This window comes from Manduca sexta, chromosome 17 (genome assembly GCF_014839805.1).
Source record: "Manduca sexta isolate Smith_Timp_Sample1 chromosome 17, JHU_Msex_v1.0, whole genome shotgun sequence".
Lineage (NCBI taxonomy): Eukaryota > Metazoa > Arthropoda > Insecta > Lepidoptera > Sphingidae > Manduca > Manduca sexta.
The window spans coordinates 10,304,198-10,325,965 of record NC_051131.1 but is presented as its reverse complement, the minus strand read 5'-3'; the positions used below and the strand labels follow the sequence as shown (position 1 = coordinate 10,325,965).

At 33.8% G+C, this 21,768-nt stretch overlaps 1 protein-coding gene across 2 annotated transcripts in view; it reads right to left on the bottom strand.

Moving 5' to 3' along the window:
* Positions 1 to 1,689: 1,689 nt before the first annotated feature.
* LOC115453110 (ras-related protein Rab-37) overlaps positions 1,690 to 21,768 on the bottom strand; it is a 61,563-nt gene continuing 41,484 nt past the window's right edge. For both annotated transcript variants that reach the window (XM_030181793.2, XM_030181872.2), the window contains exons 2-6: positions 9,892 to 10,274; positions 8,281 to 8,391; positions 7,090 to 7,198; positions 4,299 to 4,409; positions 1,690 to 3,798 (exon numbers count right to left, since the gene is read on the bottom strand). In XM_030181793.2, the coding sequence (XP_030037653.1) occupies positions 3,557 to 3,798; positions 4,299 to 4,409; positions 7,090 to 7,198; positions 8,281 to 8,391; positions 9,892 to 10,104 (786 nt within the window). In that variant the 5' untranslated portion in view covers positions 10,105 to 10,274 and the 3' untranslated portion in view covers positions 1,690 to 3,556. The remainder of the gene's footprint in view (positions 3,799 to 4,298; positions 4,410 to 7,089; positions 7,199 to 8,280; positions 8,392 to 9,891; positions 10,275 to 21,768) is intronic.

Genomic DNA, 21,768 nt, shown 5'->3' with positions numbered 1-21,768 from the left:
AATGTGGCTGTATCTTATAATAAAAGATAATGTGCATTTTATAAAGTACGCGCGGGATTTCAAAAGCCGTAAAGGAATTCCAACGTATTAACGTTATATATCTTGAACAGGTGTACTTAGCCTACATGTAGGTAGGTTACTACCTACCTACATGTAGGCAAAGTGTCGACCCTTTGCATCATTGAATTTCATGGCAGCCACCGAAGCCTAATCTAGGGCTAATCACGCATGCGTCTAGCAGATGCTACTTAAATTAATCACCATACCTACCTATAGCTTTGTATTTATAGCTCCAGTATGTGAGTATATAAGTAGCTCCCAATGAAGACATTAGGCATTTTGTTGATATGAGTTTTCTGATTGTGTAACCCCATCTGATGGAGACAGCCTGATATTTTTTTGCACAATAAGACTTAGGTATATTCGTTCCATAGTGTATAAATATATAAGTTATAAGTTACCACAGATGATTTATAGGTAATATAACTAATAATCTATTGTTAATCTTATAAAGCTCATCAAATCGAATAAATTTTAGTGTAAAAATTCTCTAAATGGTCATCTGGTAATCAAATCCGGAACACTACGGTGTGGGTGTTATGCTACCACTACAGAGTACACACCGATTTTCTGTCGGTTTGAGTTGGTATTTAACCAAACGCATTTGCCATTATGGCGATTTTCGCCGATTATTGCATATAATTCCAAAAACCATAGTTGGAAAAGCTGCATATTTAACTATATTAGGCCATACTATAGGACTAATTTATTAGGATAAATAAAAATACCAATGAATGGGGGACATTTTGCATCTTATGTTCCCTGCGAAGCTTTTTTTTCCATTTTGTTAAACCGATACAAAAAATGTTACGAAAGACGGCTGCAATCTGAAATCATTTCTTGCTTCCTCAAAATGTGTTCAGATATTAAATAAAAAAAACCTAATAATTCCTTTTTTTATCGATCTTGCATATTTTAACGTTTTTCTAGCATATTTTAAATACTTTTTATGCATATTTCGGGCTTTTTAAGTAGCATATAAACGGGTCTTTAGCTATTACATTATGGGCTTTTTTTGTGAAGGGTAGCACAGTGGATTAATTCAATTCTTGGGGTCAGCACCCCTATCGCTAGCGTATTGCTACTTTTTTAGTTTGTAGATATCGATCGTATTAGCATAGATAATATTAGGTAAAGGTGTAATCATTTTAAATACAATTACTATTTTTGAGGCTATACTACTGCATCTCTCCCGGGAATACAAGTAAGGGAACTCCCAAGCACTGGGGATATTATTTTTGGATGGACCTACATAATTAACATTTTATTGGAACCACCATAATTGCGGTACATATCGAAATTAATAAATAATGAAAACAAAAAAAAAAAAAGTTCCCCAGAATAATTATGTCGTAAGTATAATTTTGGTGGTAATGCTAAGTGGTAATGTTAATATTATCTATGAATATTCGTTCTATTATTTAAAAAAAAAACACAGACTAAAAATGTGTGTAGTGACAAACCTATATGATGGCGCCGCCGTGATGGGAATAAAATCGGTGTCCCTCATTACGTAACAGCTACAACGAATTTGGAATTAAGGAACTAGACAAAACGTGGTTTTATACATTATGAGTTCTTTTTCTATCTTGATTATCTTTTTTATTAGGTAATAAATAAAAAATCTGAAAATTTCCATATAATTTTATTCTTTATTAATATTTCGCATAAGCAACATTCAGCACGTAGTTAACAATATTGGGTTATTAATACATAGTATGGAGTTCCATCCATTTGTATTTATGGTTATTGTTTCATTGATATAGATATTACTACTTACAACTTACTTATAATTTAACAGTAAGAAGATTCTTAAATAGGATATACAGAATTGGGATTTACATTTACTGTGACATATACATATAGCTCACGTCTGATCCCTGAGGGTATCGGCAGAGATGCAGCCGTATGCCAAACTTATAAGCCATCCTCTGATCCTAGAGCACGACTTATGAGTCTGTGTTTTGAACAAGAAATTTGCTTTTATAATAATAAAATGATTTCGCTTTCAATGTGATCAGAATGTGGCGAAAACAGGACTCGGCTCCATGTTGTTTTATTGTGATTACTTGAGAGACTACCCTGTGACTGAAGCATTGGTCTGTCGATGAATTACAAACATCAAAATAAAACGACATCGATTTACGAGTTGCATTTTTTGTTAGTGATTATTATAATTATACTAGCTGATCCGGCAAACGTCGTTTTACATTTATATATTATTTAAATGTAAAACGACGTTTGCCATTGCAAAACCATTTATACATTATTTCTAATGGAATGATAAAAAAATTAAACATTAAAAATAATGCCAAAAAAAGTTGAAATAATAAATCGCGATTATTACTAGGGGTTGGTGGTAGAAGATTAAAAATGTAAGGTTGTATGTCTTTTTATGCCAAATCATAAAAAAATAAACTAAACAAAATATTGTCCAAAAAAAAAATTTGGGGTGGGGCACCATTATTACTTAGGGGCTTAAAATATAGTTTACTACCGATTCTCAGAGTTACCAATTATAAACAGAAAGTTTCATAAGGATCATTCGAGCCGTTTCGCAGGAATTTGGAGACTAACACTGTGACACGATAATTTTATATTATTACATTCTTAATAATACTCCATCTTAAGTTCGGTGGCGACATCTATTTATCACAATCTATAATGATTGGTGACGGTCAGCAGATGGATTTTTCGAGACCGTCGATTAATTGTAGAATTATTAGCTATAAGTATTATGTATATAGGTATTTAAATCATAATTTTCAACAATGCCTGTACTATTCAGTTTATCAACAAGGAAAACGTAAGGTAGGTACATATATATCATAAATAACTATACTGTCTTTGTTGAGCGTAGACAGAAAATGCCTACCAATATGGTTTCTCAATTAATTAAGTACTTATAAATTCATACCTACTACATATTACAACATCATAATACACTATTTGTTTATATACATAAATATAATAGTATTATTACAGAGTATTTGGTTACTTAAAATGAGAAACATAGGATGTGTAAACTCAAGATTAAAGTAAAATAAAAAATTGGTCAGGTAAGATTATATTTTGTCGAATATGTAAATACATTAAAATAAGAAAAATAGCTACATATTGAAAATTTAATTTAGGACGAAATAAGTAAATTCTCGCGAAATCATATTTTTATAAATATTATTATTTATACAATATCTTTTTATAAGTAGGAAGGTATATTATATTAGGTAGCTACGGAGGTACAAAATTTTGATATATAATTGCACTCCAAAACTGTAAATTTTCAAAAAGCAGAAATAATATTTTTTTAATTAAATCGAGGAAAAAAAGAATTTATTTACGAAATATTGTGCATTGTCAGCCTTAAACCTTAACATCTGAACTAAAAAGGAGACATGTATGTAATTATTCGATCTCTTTATTATATATTGCACGTAACACTGGCCAGAATTGGTCCACTTCGAAATTCAAAGTCCCGAATGGCGCGAAATTTAATTTACGAACACGGCGGGCACGAGGATCTTTGTTCTTGAGACGGCTGCGCGCGCACCGCCAGCCTGGACGGGTCGACGGGGTTCGCTTTGGCAACGAGCGAACGCGCCACGTGGGCGAAGGCGGCTTCGACGTTCAGTCCGGTTTTAGCTGATGTCTCCATAAACGCGACTTGGTACTCTCTCGCCAAGCGCTGCCCCTCCTCCCGCCTCACCGCCCTCTCCAGCCCGCTGTCGGATTTGTTACCTGCAACGTTACACAATTTTAACGTTCGCCCGAGTCGCCCGACCCTGACTCCTTTGAACCGTAAGTATGTCTTAATTCAATTCAGATTGATGGCATAAAAAAAGAACTTTTTATTTATTCATTTTAAGAACCTATAATGTTACTTCTCAAATATTTTAAATAGATTTTTAAATTCATATACCTATTTTATTGTAGATCGGACAAAATATACTCAAGTTTTGTGTTCTCAAATTATTCTACTTCTGACAATTTAACAACTATCAAAAATGTATTTATATCTGTGTTTCGAAAAGGAGGGACGAGGTTTCGCTATTTGATACGTAATTCATCCCCCCCCCCCCCCAAAGTGTTTAAACAAATCCCAGATTGACATAATAATGTTTCCTACTTTTATCACAGCGGGAACTATTTTCCAAGAAAACTTTCACGCGGGCAGTTCCGCGAGCAATCGTTAGTATTAAATAAAATACTACATAAAATAAATTACACAATATTCTTACCTAATAGCATAATAACGACATCATCCTGAGCATATTCCCTGATCTCGCCGAGCCATGCGCGGATGTTGTCGAAACTGGTCTTGTTGGTGACGTCATACAGGAGCAGCAGAGCTGATGATAACACAAAACAAAAATAATTTATTTTTTGGATACACACATTTTTAAACATAATCTGCTAATCCATATAAGTATTTGAGCACAAAACAAATATAGAGTCGTTTAGGCAGTAGAGTTTTTAATTTCGTTTTAATAATAAATTTTAAATGTAGAAAGTAAGAAAAGAAGAGAAAGGCTGTTCCATAAAAATACTGTCATTGAATAGCTTCATTATTACGGTTTATTTATAGAAAACTAAATAACGCGGCTACCACAATCACTACAAATACATATCTAATCAAAAGAGTAGCAACTAAGGACTTAGTTACTAAGTACTTACAGTAAAACACTACAAACTAATAGAGCTTTCGGACATAAATATCCTAAGCGAAGTCTTTTTGGATTCGCACCAGTCTAACCAAACAGACTATCAATTTTATTTATTTATTTATTTATTTAGCACTTCATATACAAAAGTATACAGGCGGATTTAATGCAATATGCATGTAGATAATGCCAGTCAACCTTAGGGTGATGCAGAGATAATCATGGTAGATGTATGAAAGGAAGGTAGAAAATTCAAAATATTCAAATATCAAATAATAATTAATAAATATATGTATATTATAAATACATAAGATAAATATTATTATATATAATATATATGTAAAATATAAAGAACTAAGGTGGTGACTCTTCCGTTTATTTTTTCAATTTTACATAATAGAAACTCAAACCTACCAAATAATGGGCATAATCCATTAGTCATGTTGTTCGAACTGCTTATTTTCAAATACTAATCTCACAGAAAACATAACGCTGGTTTTATCCTGATATAAACCGAAAAAGACTTAATGGTTCCAATTAACGCGTTCTAGATCTAGCTTTCGACTGGTTACGCGTGCCCATTTTGAGATCAGTGACGAACGGCACGCCACGCGTGATCCGGTTCGGCCGTGAGAGTAGTGTGAAAAGGTATAAAGAAATCTCAACCCTAAAGCATATACACTAAACCAGAGGTTCCCAAACTTTATTTTCTCATGGACCCCTTCCAAAATTGTGCTGTTTTTTTGAGGTTTCGCCGAGAAAATGCATTACAACTACCGCCTAGCCGTCGCGGGGGTTATGCCAACATACAACAACGATAACCTCAAGTCACCGTGCCTTTTACAACTCCCATCGATTTCATCTGCCAACATTGATAGGTGAAGTCCCGCCAACATTTTAGTACTTTACTTTAAAATCAGATAAACTTTCGTGCACTCCCGCTTACGAATTGTGGACCACCATTTTTTTTGTTTTGCCAAAGGAGACTCCCGTCAAGTCTCCCGTGGACCTCTGGGGAGCCACCAGTACCACTGTGGGAATCAGTGGCTAAACCTTTCCCGATATATAATATTATAGTCAGATAATTCTATGTCATTTTTCTGGAAGTAAAGGTATTTTCATTAAAAAAAATTAAAGACGATCCAGTACCTACGTATTATCCATGTATATTTATATTGCTTATTGATAATTATTTATTAATACTAGATAAAAATATAATATACCTACTGCTATAATACATTACTAATTTTCTCGTAGGCTGTTGAAAAGTAAACTCTGGATAAAAAAAAAAATAAACAAAAGATACTATTACAGACAAACTGTAGTATGTGTTCTGAAGTACCTAAATGTGTTGGTGGTTCCATATTATAATACACCGAAAATAGCTGAGTCCATACTTAAATTTTCTATTTTAAAAACTATGTGTGCCCACATACCGGTGGCTTACCATTTCGAGGTCTATTATATTCTTTACATAAATTTAAATATATGTAACAGTTCTGTGTTTTTTTTTTCAGTAAAAATTTGCAATAATCTCGAAAGGAAATAAAGGTGGAAAACAACTTTGTCTTTTATAATTTTTACCAACATGAAAATGTTTAATGATTTTTTTCGTAAATAAGTAAAAAATAAGATAGGACGTTTAAATATTGACTAGCTATTTGTCGAGCCTGTTTAGTTCTTACGCTGGAGAACTAGACAGAACTTCTAAGAATGAGTACTTAGCGTAGGTAAGTGTCGACTGCATTCTCGTTGCTTTATCTATTAGAAACTATTATTTTTATCTTGGGTAATGATAACTAGAGATACTGTTCATCGTGAGAGTCCAGGATAAACACAAAGTAAAGCATAAAAGATGTTTATTAATTATGAGAATTTAAAAAGTATTTTTAGTTCATTACCTAACTATTTCTTGCCAATATTTTCGTAGGTTATTAGAAGTTTAATAGAATTAAAAAAAATATTCCCTGCGAAAAAATATAAGTACCTAAGTATTTTTTATTAACTATTAATTTTGGTAAGTACATACTTTACAGATTTAGACTGGAATGTAAATTATAATATTTACTTACGTGTTGTATAGAACGAAACACGTTACGTAACCTTAAAATACAACGTTATAAATAGTCAAGTATTCATATTACTATTGTATTAATCATTATTTTCCTTGTACCAATTGTAAACAAAATAAATAATCTTAGCAGCTGTGTTTGGTTCGAATACTAAATAACAGATGGCGCTGACTGTCACAACTTTGCTCATTGTGAAACTAAACGTGAATAAATTCGATCAATATAACATCAAGTATATAAAAGGACCTTTATTTAAATAATATTAGGAACTTTTATACTTAATCGTATTTACTTACCATGTGCATCTCTGTAATATGCATGGGTGACGCTACGGAAGCGCTCTTGGCCGGCCGTGTCCCAAATCTGTAACTTTACCTTGATGCCGTCTACTGTGACTATTTTGTTCTGTGGACAGATGGCGCTAGCTGTATTAATTTAACAACAAATTAGTAAAAGTTAAATATATCATTCATAATTATAAAGTTGATTAATATCACTGTAATATCATAGATGCGCTATTATAAACATTATAAAAATATGCCATTGTATAATTATACATTTCTTACTTGTAAGTTATAACTTATAAGTCGGTACCTACCTACAAATTAAATCCTATTATAATATTTTTTTATATTATTAGGCTATATTAGGTACATACTACATTATACCTAATAAACGATTGGAGATATTTAGTACAAATAACAAAATATATAAATACCTGTACCCGTACTTAGGGCTTATACCTAAAAGCTACAGATAGGTAGATATCTACATAAAGTAATAAATTTAAACTAATAAAGGTAAACCACTGATTATTATTGAATCGTCTTTGTAACTTCGCCGAGGACAGATGCCATAAATCAAACTGCAAAAAGAGAACAATAAAAAATCGAGGACCTTCACAACAATAAATCACTCAGCCGAGCGACCGATTCAATCACAGCTGTCATGACGAGGGGCGGATACGGAAAAAGCGCGCCAAACTTCGAACACCAATGGCGGCGAGGCGTACCGGCTGCGTGCAGCTTGTGAGTGGCCCATTTGAACTTGGAACCCTTGGCTGCCATTAATTACCTTTTTTTCTGCCAGGAATTAAAATAATATTGGCACTATAAACTTTTTGCTTATTATCGGGGAGCCGGTTTATACGAAGTATTCTTTGTATCGATAGTATATTGTTGCGAACTGTTAATGTAAAGTTGCTTTTATTTCTGTATGACGGACATGATCTGATTATAAATGAGGTTTCAATGGAATGCTTCACTTATTATTAATGTTGTGAGATAAATTACATTTTTTATTACAAAACAATTGTTTGGTTTTTGAGTGGTTTTTGGACATAATCTTTTAGAAATGCGTAATACCAAAATGTATCAACTAAATAGTATTTAAAATATGGATCCGATTTATCTAACCATAACATCTAATTTGGTCATAGAGAATTTGAAAATCTCTCAGCCACACGTGTAGGCAATGTGATTTTATACCCGGAAGTCGATGCCGACGGTGGATATGTAGTTTCCCGCCAGGAACGTGCCGTCCCGGAAGCGCACTAACATGCACGTCTTCCCGACGCCGCTGTCGCCTAGCAGCATAACCTGTAAACGGCAATTTATGCTTCCGTACATTTGTTGAACAGAACAAACATGGCTCCAATAAAATTAAGAAACAAATATTAGCAAATGTAATAGCTTATACATTATTAAATATTTTGTTATTGATAAGATATAATTTAGTTCTAAATAATTTATGCGCTAATATAAAATGCTTCCAAATAATTTATTTAATAGATTAATTAAGGCAATTAATACTCTACTTTTCTATGTAAATTGGCGTAATATGCAAATTTTCATATAAAACATCTATAAATTCTATATTTATAGTATAAGTAATTGTAATTAAGTGATTGGTAGTCAAATGTCTGTATCGCACATTAGAATTAAATATAGTCAGTACCTTCACGATAAACGCTTTTAGTGACGCATAATATATTATACCTAAATATTGATATGGAAATTAAATGTATCTGTGTATTTTATATTATATCATGAGTTTCCCGGGATTCTGTTTTTTCCGTTATAAAGTTGTCGAAACCCTCCGATTCAAAATGGAATTCAAATACATTGCTTGCTAAGCAACAATGGTTTTTTTTTTTTAATTTACCTAGATATTTCTGAGGGATGACATCATTTGTATAATTACAAATCACGTCACTAAAGATATCAACTATTTTAATATTTTGATATTCCATAAAAGTAACAAGTAAACCTTACAAAGCTTCTAAAAAAAATATTTTGGAATTGGAAAGTCAAAGAAAGGCCGTGACTACACAAATGATACGAGTTTTCCATAGGTATTCCAAGAAAGACTTTCGTAGGATACTAGTACCTACGTGTTAAGTATTTAATTTACATTTGTATTCATATCTTGAGTTAATCTACACAAAAAATATAAGTAAATTTATCGAATAATCAATATTATGCGCTATTTTTTAATAATTTTATTATCAAACCCCTCACACAGCTGAAGTTTATCCGTATTGGCTGAAGTTGGTACAATACTACACAATATATTTAAAAAAAGAATCATGCGATCTGGTATTTTTTTTTTGTGACGACAACAAACAATAATCTATATTTTCTAACAACAAACTAAGGAAATACGTATTCAGCCTAGCTATCAGTCCTACTTTAAGTATAGCTGTTCTGTTAGCGTGCTGGTCTTATTAAAGCAAGCCTTTGGAAGCCTTTGAAGTTCGTCTAGCTCCTGTTATAGCCCGCCTCTTATTACGTGCGGACCCAACTGACACGTCTGTGTGGAAGTAAATTAGTTTTATGTATAAAACTAGGTAGGTATATGGAAAACATGTAAAAGCATCATCTGTGGATCATTATGTCGCGTCTTTATTTTATGCGCTTACCGGGGCAAGGTATCTGTAGTTAATATAATATTCCGTCATTACTATGTATATGTGCTTTTAAAAATACGTTTTTTAACATTTTTGCTAATAATATCATGTTTATTAGTAATTTTGATTGGTATGTAATATATATTTTTGAATTTTAAGGTAGGTACTAATAAAAAGGTTTAATACTCACTTTGCCGAATGCGTCATATTTGTCTTCTTGTTTTGCTTGCTGTCCCCACGGTTCAGTGGGAGAAGGAGGTTCGCTGTGAGGCATCACTCCTTCCTGATCATTTTTATCATCGTCGTCTCTGGCGTCAGGGAGGTTTCTTGCCCAAGTAGGCCGAACTCTTCCCACAACGACCCTTTTCTCCATCTGCCTGCCGTCTGAGTTTGGATTCCACATTTTTGTTTTGTCTATTATCCACTTTTAAATTAAGAACATCGTTTAAACTAACACTGTTTATTTCTGTTTCATGTCTTTACGTATAAAACGTATATTACTTGGTTATTATTTTATTGCAAGTCACAAATATTACTATAGTATAATACGAGTCACTTTCCCTAATACCCTGGCTATGTATGTAAACACGAATTAGTTATATTTAAAAAATATTTAGTAACCGTGAAATTATTTCATACTGTTCACCTTGTAGAAAAAGAAGTTTTCGCCATTTCGTATTTAAAAAAACATTTTTAATGCTTAAAGCAATACTGGGTTTAAGGGTAGGGCATGCTCGAAGTGAGATCGAAGTGCCAGATTCTAAGGAGGACCTCAAGGGCCTTAGGGGACTCTTTAGGTTCTAACTACCATTATCGACATAAGGTAATGCCAACACAAATACAACACGCCCAAATAACTCAGTCATGCCTTAGCTTAGAGCGTATAGTCGCAATAACGACCACAAACACCGGTACCGACTACCGAAGAAGTCAGACATGATTTTCAAATGGAAACCTTTACAAAATTTTAGCTGCCCGACTAGAGAACGTAATTTAACAAACAGATTTCGACGCAGCATAGACAATAAAAAAAAAAGATGAATAATACTCCAATATTCCCAAGTAAATGATCTAAGGTTCCAAATATAATATTTTAAACGCACCCAATAACACGATTTGGAAAGCACGAATTATATAACCTCAAAATTATTTTGCCGCCAACCTTTAAGATCAACGTTTACCGACGCGAAACTAATTGTAAGGGTTGTAAGGTATTATCTTATATTATATACTGGCAGAATTTAGGGATAACTTAATAGATAGCGTCTACGTAAATCGGAAGGGTTGGGTCTTTCCGTTCGGTTTTATTGATTTAGGTATCAAGGCTGAGCAAATAGTTTGATTTATGGGCCTATAATTCATAACTTGGTTTATGTACCACGGATTTGAAACAGGCCGAGGATTTTATGAAGGATCTATGAGAGATATCAGCGAATCCAATATTTTGTCCTCACTATATAAAGAATTTATTTCTAGGTAGGTACTTTTTTCTAGAAACCCAGTTGACCTGATTATGAAACGTAACAACAAGCTATTTGTTTTAGATTTCTGACACTATCAGGTCAAGCCACTCATTCTGTAGAAACGATGGCTGCAACGTTGCATAGCTTCTGTAGCACGTCGCATGCTCGCAAAAATAACTTCAAAACCCAATTTAATAATATAATATAATATCAGCAGCCCTGTATTATATACTTGCCCACTGCTGAGCATGGGCCTCCTCTACTACTGAGAGGGATTAGGCCTTAGTCCACCACGCTGGCCTAGTGCGGATTGGTAGACTTCACACACCTTGGAAATTCCTATAGAGAACTTCTCAGATGTGCAGGTTTCCTCACGATGTTTTCCTTCACCGTTAAAGCGAACGATAAATTCACAAAGAATACGCATGATTTTTTTTTAGAAAAGTCAGAGGTGTGTGCCCTTGGGATTTGAACCTGCGGACATTCGTCTTGGCAGTCCGTTCCACATCAAACTAGGCTATCGTCGCTTTTTAAAACCCAATTTATAATAATAATAATATCAGCCCTAATATATACTATACCACTGCCAGACCTTTACTACCTACTGAGAGCGATTAGGCCTTAGTCCACTACGCCTAGTGCTGTTTGGCAAGCCTCAAAAACCTAATTTAAATTTGTGTGGAAACGTACGTGGAAATTGTTATTGCAAGCCCCACGCACGAAGAATGTTCCACAATTTTATCATAAAATTTTATCTTATTACATTTTTGCATTTTTCTTTGAAAGCCTTATTATGTCATGCGTGATGAAAGTAAATGTAAAATACAAAGGGAGTCTTAAAATAATTTCATTGTACGAACAAACAGGGCCCCAGTAAGGTGCAGCAGTCTCTGTTAAGTTTATTTTTTATTCTTAACGAGATAAGTTAGCAATATAAACTAACTTGTAATAATTTTGTCGCTACAACAGCGATAGAAAAGTTACTGAATTGAACTTGATTATAACTTGTTTACAGTTTGTTATTGCCTGGACAAAAATTTGGAGTCCAGGTCGAACAAGCGTATTGTAAAATAAGAAATAATCAGTTTATGAAAAGCGTACATTACAAAGGGATCTTGTTTATATGTAGCACAGAGGGAGTACGCAGTTAAAAGCTTTGTTAATTTTTAAAAGTATATTAAAAGGTCACTTAAGCGACTGCCGCGGAGTACTCTTCGATTCATTTATTATTGGATCGGCAATTTATGCACTGTTAATAATTTCAGTTATAAACTCACAGTGTATAATAACTCCCAGTGATAATAATTATAGATCTAGGTGATGTTTCGAAGGATATTTTGTCGTGCAAATTAGTACGATTTTTTCTATTTTGTACCGTTAAACAATACACCTTGATTCGGAAATTCATGATTCGTCAAGATTCTATGTTTATAATGTTAAATCAAGGCGATAAGGTCTCTTTTCAAATAAAAACAAACGTAAAATAAAATACTATGCATAAGTATTCGAATTTCAAACGCGTAGGCAGAGTTCGCAACAGTTATCTAAGTCAACGGAATCGCATTTTACGTATTTTTCGTCGCGCAAATACGCCCCCGACTCGTTTCGTTCATCATGTTTCGTTTGTTGATCTTTTCAATCTAAAAAACAAATTGGAGCGGGATTATTTTTTGCGACGTTTACAAAGTGAGCTTTATTTTTTAATATATGCTTATTTACTTCGTTTAATGATGTGTGGGAACTGGATATAGGTATTTGATTCTCGGAATAAAATCTATCACGGAATCGATTTTATTTTCGTTTAATCGATTCTAGTTTAGTTTTAGGAATATCTATTATGATAATATGATTGATATACTTTTAGTCAGCTGAATAGAAAATAAACACTAAAAGTAACTTCTGTAACTCGACTGGAAACCCTGTCTTCGACAGTAAAAGCTTCGTTTTGTCTATTAAATCTAATTCAAACTTAACAATGTCATAAAATCGTTCCTCTAAAACGACTTGTCTTATCCAAAATCGATCAAGAATCGATTGTTTCAAATAATCGTTTTCTTGAAATAATTGATCTCAGTCCTAGTTGACTAGATATAATTTATTTCTTTACGTAAAACGATATTATAAGTACCACTCGTGCCTGTATAAAGACATTGCTGTCAATTTGCAGTGATATATTTACGTGCAACACATAATTTATAACTATTGCAGTGTCGGTTACTAATTATATCGAACGTGTGATGTAATGACATGTCATTGATATTTAAAACCACTCAATTTACTTTAATCGATATCGTGTCAGTATAAGGTATTGAAATAACCACCGGTTTTCTCTATCCTTGCTCATTTATGTATAACTTCCAAGAGCGGGTCCAATTTGGAAGTCATATAGTCGACGTCTAGTCATTCTCGTGTGTATACTATTATAGAAAATATTTATTTTATTAAATAATAATAATCATTCATTCAGGAGGGCTGGAGGAGGGAGGGTGGTGGTGTTATGGCCCCAATGACCCCCCACCTCTGGATTTGCCGTCGGTAACTTCCATTTTAAATCCTTCAAGCGGAAGAATTCTTGTCAATAGATGTACCAAATGTTAAAATCATGTTAAATACGTGTAGATGACCTTAATTATAAATTTCAATACTTAAATGTTCGTCAAAGGTACATTCTTTAGAATTCTAAGCTGAGAAGTACTAGCAAGAAATTATGAGAGACCTTGGAAAGATTAACAATTATTGTTGTACATATAAGACACAAAATGGCAGCAACTAATATTTAATTACTGACGATAAGGTGACAGTTGCTTGGTTTAACAATTTAGTTAAAACCACTTTAGGACAGCTTAAATATAAAAAATCTGCTATTCAGATTTTGAATATTGACGACTCATTACTACTATTTTGTGCATATCTGCAACAACCGATAATATATGTCTGGGACTTTAAGTTGCTATTCTTAAAACTACAATACAATAATACTAATTAAAGGTGATAATTACCTATTCTTCAACTTATTAAAAATACAAAGACGTTTATAGATGCGTAAAACTGCTCATTGTTATTCTTTCACAAACTAATCTTTGGACCGTAATCTCATTATTGCGAAGCATAAAAGTCTTAGAAAGTTTGTTAATTATTTACGTACATTGTTCCGTTAATGTTTGGTTGTAAACGAGTTTGATTTATCTGTATTTTAGTACGTAGTAGCCGTTGTAATTTTTAAATTACTTTTTTATGGTCTCTAAATTTTGGACTGGACTGAAAGAAGGAGAATCGAAGGGTCAATAGAATAGATTCAGATTAATTTGCTATATATTAACTATGAAACTGCTTCCATTAGAAACGAATACCACCACGCAATATATGTGATTCTGCTTGCTTCGATACTGCTCAAATAGACGCCAGTGCAATAGTGCGCAAACGCGTCGCTGTCAACTCCTTGCTTTATAAACGTTGCTTAATTAATCAATATTAATTAGTTAGAATTTGGAATAGTTAATTGATCACCCGTACTGGAGACCCAATACAACTCCGCCAACGAAACAGTCACTTACAATAGTACATATGAAAATGATTGACTTTTTAAAAACAGTCAGTATGCTCTATTCTGTCTACGGGGACATATATAAATAAATAAAATATCAGTCTCTTTCCAATTATGGGCGTTCTATTCGAAAAACAACTTTGATGGTCAAATAGGTAAGAGTCCAAAACATCCCTATTTACCTACGCGTCTATCAAAGCTATATTTCGATTAAAACGCCTGTACCTAATTGGAAAGAGACGGATATCCGTTCCGTCCGTCTACCAGAGCATATGCTCTGGTAGACGGAATAAGATCCCCTAACTACACATAGGGATAATAAGACATCACACAGCAAAATGTAGATACTTCATTTTCCGAATTTGGTAGTCGTAACAAACGTAAACAGGCTGTCTGAAACCATTGTGATACAAAGAGCCGCCGTAGGTACTGAGATGGGAAACTGTACAGTGTAAGCCAAAGCGTAACGCGTAAACGAATGCTCGAGTGGCAGATGTCTGTAAATATACGAATGAATGATGTAGTTGAAGGGTCTTCGGGGGTATCGATATGCCGATGTTAATGTACAAAAGGTTGAAATTCACGAAAATATTTTTACTAAAGTATGTTCATATTTTGTCTATATAAAGTTTTATACGGTTTATTTTTTTAAGTTTTCTTTCGACACGTCCGCTGGAAATCTTTATGAGACGCTTATGTTTAGCGGTGGACTTTATATGGTTGTTGATGATGATGAAAGTTCCATACAAATTAATAGTCTGATAGTGCGACGTTGTGTATTTAACACATCAAGGATAATATGCTAAACGGCTGATCCGATGAAACATGTCCATTAAGAGGTAAAATACAGTTGACTTCGAAAATAACAATCCAGGCTACAATTAAAATAAAAGAACGTTTATGCTCGCGAAGCTTCGAGCAAAATCAAGAATGTCATTTAATATTTTTCCGTACATACAAATAGTGAAATTAAATTTTCGATTACCGACCTGAATAAACCACCGTCGATATATCAAATGACACCCGTATTTATAAACATTATTTCGCTAATTACAGAGCAATACAATATCAAGTCTGTTGCTAAGGTTCCTGTTCACTAAATTAGCCCAGTACGGATCAATGCTGTGATAATTAGTCTTTCGCAGTGCTTTTAGCGTCATTGCCTTCGCAATGCTTAGGAAAATGGGGGTTGTGATTGACTAATATTGACGTACAACTTTCCTTCAGTTGGCTGTCAGATAAACAAAGCTCAAGGAAACCATGTTTCTGCAAACACTGCGTTCGGGCGCACTGTGCGTTCTCATAGTATTGTTTGTGAATGTGGGTGTATGTATTTACAAGTTCCATCTCTCATAGTACTTATAGGTTGATGATATTTTAACTGAAGAGCTGAGGTCTGGGGTTCGATCACAGTTCGGGCAAAGTGATAATAGGTTTTTCTACTCAGTTTCACCAGTTCTGCCGACCTCATTGGAGATAAAAGGCGTGAATATATGTGACATTTTGACTGACGCACTATGGCCAAAATATAACAGAATACACAACAAAACAAGCGCGAAATACATTACACGGCTCATACAAAATGCATGGAAAGCAGAGTGCATTTTTCTGTACACTAGTAAGGCAGATTGGCATGAGCAAATTTGCTCCAGACTTTGATAAACCTAGAATAACGGATGTGAATTTTATATGAATTTTCACTCTGTACTTTCTAATATGATATGGAAGATGAGAATTGGGGTGGAACTGGAGGAACTAGAAGAATAATTGCAAGTCCATTAGTTGTCTTAAAGGCACATCAAACTTGAAAAAAAATCAGAATTTTATTTGTTAGTTAATCACGCATAACCTGAGAGCAAAATTAACGCAATTTATTTGAATTATATGTGGCATCCTAATAGACCGGGCCGCTAAATCACGCGTTTTTTTTTTCAAGAAAAAAGATATATGTGATATTATATTCCAGAATTCGGCATTTCACGGGAACATCACAGGTGATACTAATATTTCCTGATGGCCTAATTGACTTAGTAACTTTATAACGGAAATCTAGTGGTCAAAATTCGAGCGCAATTCATTAAAATTCTAAATTTAAACTTTATTGAATTTCTTTTGTACTACTTCTCTATATTATGAACATAAATTATGCCAAATCTCACACTCCATGCGCGCAATATGCTTAAATAGGATATAACATTATAACTCACCTTTTTTTATATTTATGCTATATTATTTTTAGGTTTTTGTTTTTCATATTTTATCATATTATTATTTATTACACCTATCTATACTGTTTCATATCTGCATTGCTCAAAAGTAGAGTGGTAGAAAAAGCCTTAGGCATTCAGTCCGTCTTTATACAGTGATGTGTACAACGTGTGTAAATAAATAATAATAGTCATAAAGTAATATTCTGTTCTCTGTAAAAAAATGTAATAATAGATAAAATTAACCTGTCATTTTCACCTTTTCGACAATTCTATCTCGAAAATGTTTAACACATAATGAAAATGGCAATAAGGCCCGTCGAGAGCTCTTACGTCTTTGAGTCTCGCATGGTTGCCCATGTTCATGGCTCATACTCGTCTGTTGAGTAATAATCTTCAGTCCTTTGATGGAATTTACTCTGGTTTTCCCTTTGTGGAATTCGGTGGCGTTGTTTTTACGAGCTACGAAAATTGAGGTCTGGTCCAATCGGCATCGAGTCTTGTTTTTTGAAAATATCAGCCTCAGAAATCAAGAAACCAATATTTATTAATAATATTCTCTGGATTTTAGTGTACAATTTCTTATCGAAGTGTTTCATGTCCGATTAATTACCGTTGAACTACGCCCTTTGTTCAGGCGACTTGAAGCTCTCAACCCCATATTATCCGAGAGGTGGGATGTGTTGCATTAACTAAGCCTTAATGCTACGTGTATAGAGATCATGTATACTGTGGAACAATTTTGCATTGTCCATAGGGTTTATAGAGCATTGGTGTCATAAACCATTAAGGATATATCGTATCATTCAATTGCTCGCGATTCGATCTGGGTAAAGTTCTGTTTCCGAGATAAATACTAGTTTATAGTAAAGTAACTTAATAATAATTGGTAAAGGATCATTTAAATTAAAGATTACAGTGAGTTTTATTTGAGAAAAGTATTTCACGTGGATGGAGCCGCGAGCAACACTTGAGTATACTTTATTTTCAAAATAACTTTGCGAAATGTGAATACTTTATTTATTTAAATAATAAATCTGAAAAGCAAGTTAATCAAAACTCGCTCCAATTAAAACTAAGAATTAATGAAAACAAATACAAAATCTTAGCTTGTTTATGCTCAGTATCGGATTGCATTTAAACATATAAAACAAAGTACTTCGCGTCTGTTTGAACGCGATAAATTCAAAAACTACGAAACGGATTTCGAGGAATTTTTGCATGGAGATAGTTTAAGACCCTGGAAAGAACATAGGCTACTTTTTGTGCCAAGAAAATATATACACACACGCACACACCATCACGCGTTTATCCCCGAAGTGGTATGCAGAGGCGCAACCAGGGTTTCCACTTTTCGCCAAGTGTGTTCTGTCCCATGATGTGATAGGGAGCGAGCCTATCGCCATATCGGGCACAAATTTCATACTCCGGGCTGATACTGAGCAGAAAATCTCACATATCGCTTTGCCCGACCCGGGATTCGAACCTATGACCTCAGAGCGCTATCGTAATGCGCATGCAGTAAAACTACGCCACCGAGGCAGTCAGAGCAGAAAATATATAGCGGGCCTATTATGCCCCAAAAACACTTTCATGCTGTTAAAGCCGCGAACGAAAACTAGTAAATTAATAAAGAAGTATCCTACTTTACATTTACTAACATGCGTACGGCTTTGAATAATATGCCGTATAAAAAAATAAATAAAAAAAAGACAAGATGTCTGATGTTGTTCCCTCGCTCTATGTAGACAGATTTATTCTTTTAACTGAATTGCAGCAGACATGTCTAAAAAGAGACGATTATCTCACTAGAAGTTATATGAGTTCAAATTGTTGTCGTCATTTAGATATATGTTTATAAGTATGGCTTCCATTTTAGTCAAAGCTAACACAGTTTTACATGAGAGCGTTTTCAAGGCCCAAATGTAAATTATCAGTGGAGGCCTTACGAGGGGAGAGAACCGGGATGCTGCTCGGGGCGTCGCGCGTCGCCTTAATCGAGTCCCTGATCACCAAAGCATTTATACCTAATGATATTGTTGAAATCGGGAACCTTTTTTTCCCCCACTCGGGGCCCCACTCCGGCTAAAGCCGCCATTGCAATTTATACTAAAGTTTTTGGCGCTACTCAAACAGTGAGCTAAGCTAACATTAATTGTAAACGTTTCTTTCATTCAAATTAGAATGATTCGTCTTCCGCTTTGAATATTTTGAACGAAAAACTTTTCTCGTTGTTCGTTCATTACGTACAAACATTGTTAATGCAATGATTGTTATGAAAGATGACTTTCAAAAATATTGCTCCAAACACTTCTTAATATAAAATGGGGAAACGGAAAAATATCGCGCTTTAGCTAATCTATACTTATAATAAATCTGTAGAGAGGTCAATTCTGTACATGAAATATATTTCCAAAATAACTATCAGGGGGTGATTAGGGATCGATACTGATGCCAAAAATGCAATTAGTAAAATTTTTGTCTGTCTGTCTGTCTGTCTGTCTGTATAACCGTTATAGAAACAAAAACTACTCGACGGATTTTAACGAAACTTGGTACAATTATTTGTCATACTCCTGTGCTGGTTATAGTATACTTTTTATCACGCTACAATTAATAGGAGCAGAGCAGTGAAGGGAAATGTTGGGAAAACGGGAGAAGTTACTCCATTTTTTAAGCTTCCGTCGCGTGTGCAACCTTAATGGTTAAAGCTACACAGAAATCATGTATGACGGAAATGTTCTCTTTAAAATTATGTAAAAAATATCCCACGACAGCATATGTCTATCTTTTATGGTTGACTCACAATAACACGTGTAACTCCCGATAGCTTAGCAGTTCGAAGCTTTCTCATTATATTTGTCTACTCTTACGTTTATAACACTCTCAGTAATGCCTAATTTAGAAAGTTAACATTATTAAAGATTCCATAAAAAAGAATCATAGAAATCGGTATAGAAACACCAAAGTTATACATGAAATACGTTAATAATAAGCCATCATGCGTGAATACTGAATCATGCTATAAGGATTATTTTTGTATATATATAATGTCGCGAACGCACAGGCAGGCGGCTTGCTTGGCACCTAGAGGCTAGCGAATCACCTAGCGAGTAGCTTCGTAAAACGAACATTCTCGAACGTTCGCGACCGGCTCTATTTTTGAAGTCCGAAATCCACGCGGGCGAAGCTGCGAGCGGAAGCTAGTAGAAAATAAAACTATATTTTGTCATTATTACGGTTTTAAATAGGTTTTCATTGCATTCAATGATTGTCTCTGATCGAATCTATTTTTAAATAAATGAAAATAAAAGAACGATGATTAAATGAAGCGAAAAAATTGTAACGTTGGAAAGCAATGACATTACTTAACAAAACATAATGAATATGAAGCATACAATAGAAATTATTATTGTAGATAAAAAACTGAAACATGTTCTCGAATAATACCCGAGACTCCGTCCTCTTGGAATATGTACAACCAAAAAGGATAAGTCCCTTATTTTATTCGTTATTATGACTTCTTCATACAAAATAATAAAAAATAAACAGTAAAAATACAAGCAATATTTATTTATGCGAGCTAAGCACGGCAACAAAAAATATTTTTATTAATAAAATAGATTGTAGTTGTAATCGCATTTGATTAGGTATTGTGATTTTATAGTTATCTATTGTGACAAAATAATATTTATTCAGCGCTAGAAAATCTACTCGTTTATAAACACTCATTATGCTTACTAATAGTTTTATACTGCCGTGAAATGACGAGACGAGCATGCCGCTCGCCTGACGGTAAGCAATACCATAAACAATAGCAACACCATACAAAACTTTGAATTACAATGTACTGCATGACGTTCCTCTACGCTCGTCATCCTGAGTCGTAAGATGTTGTGTCTCATAATGCCCAGTAATTATACTAGCTTCAATGACCTTCAAATCGGAATTCAACAGTGCATACACTGCTGCTTGGTGCCTACCCAGTAAGTCTATAGCTCATGCTAGTTAAATTATTCGCCAATATTTCTAATTACGTTTATTCATAAACGTCTTTTACAAGACCTTTTCAATCAGTTAAATAAATCAGTGTTATATTTCTGTCTCAAACGAAAGACGATAAAGGAAACAAAATATAAAACAACTACAACTCTAATTAGTAATTTAGCTTTTATATAACTTGTTACCATTCTGTTCGTTCTATAAACTGGAAACCTTTAAGGAGATTGAGAGGGATTCACTCAGAACACTCATTTACATAACGTTCAAACAGTATGATGGAAGTTGAAAGTTTAATCGTCTTGCGTGTTATATGCCTAATATAATAATAGATGCTTTCTTAGATATATAATGTTTAGAAAGTAAAATGTATTTTCTTAATTAGGATTCTCGGTGTATGTACCACTGATTTGTCTATTTCTTTGTCCAAGCGTGAGTATGGGTTGTATTGCAGTTACGAAGATATTGTATCCATTATAATAATTGGATATTATAGAAAATCTTACAATTGATTATGAACGGAGTGCAATGTCAAGGTTATTAATTTTGGGTAATGGTAAGACTGTTAGTGGGAAATTGTGAATCATGTCGCAGTACTGCCTGTCGCAGCCTTGATTTTTATCAAAATATACAGAAAATGGGCTTAAAAGAAAATATATGGTTATTACCGACCCGCTTCGGCTTGACACGGGTAAGACTAATTAAATTATTATCTATAATCAGGTGCTGACTTTTGTTGATTGCTAACAAACTTAATCACCAGTTAGGCTAATTTGGTACTAAACTAAAAAATTTACTGAAATCGCTCCAGCCCTTTTGGAGTCCGCAGGGAACTTAGATAAACACATTTATTT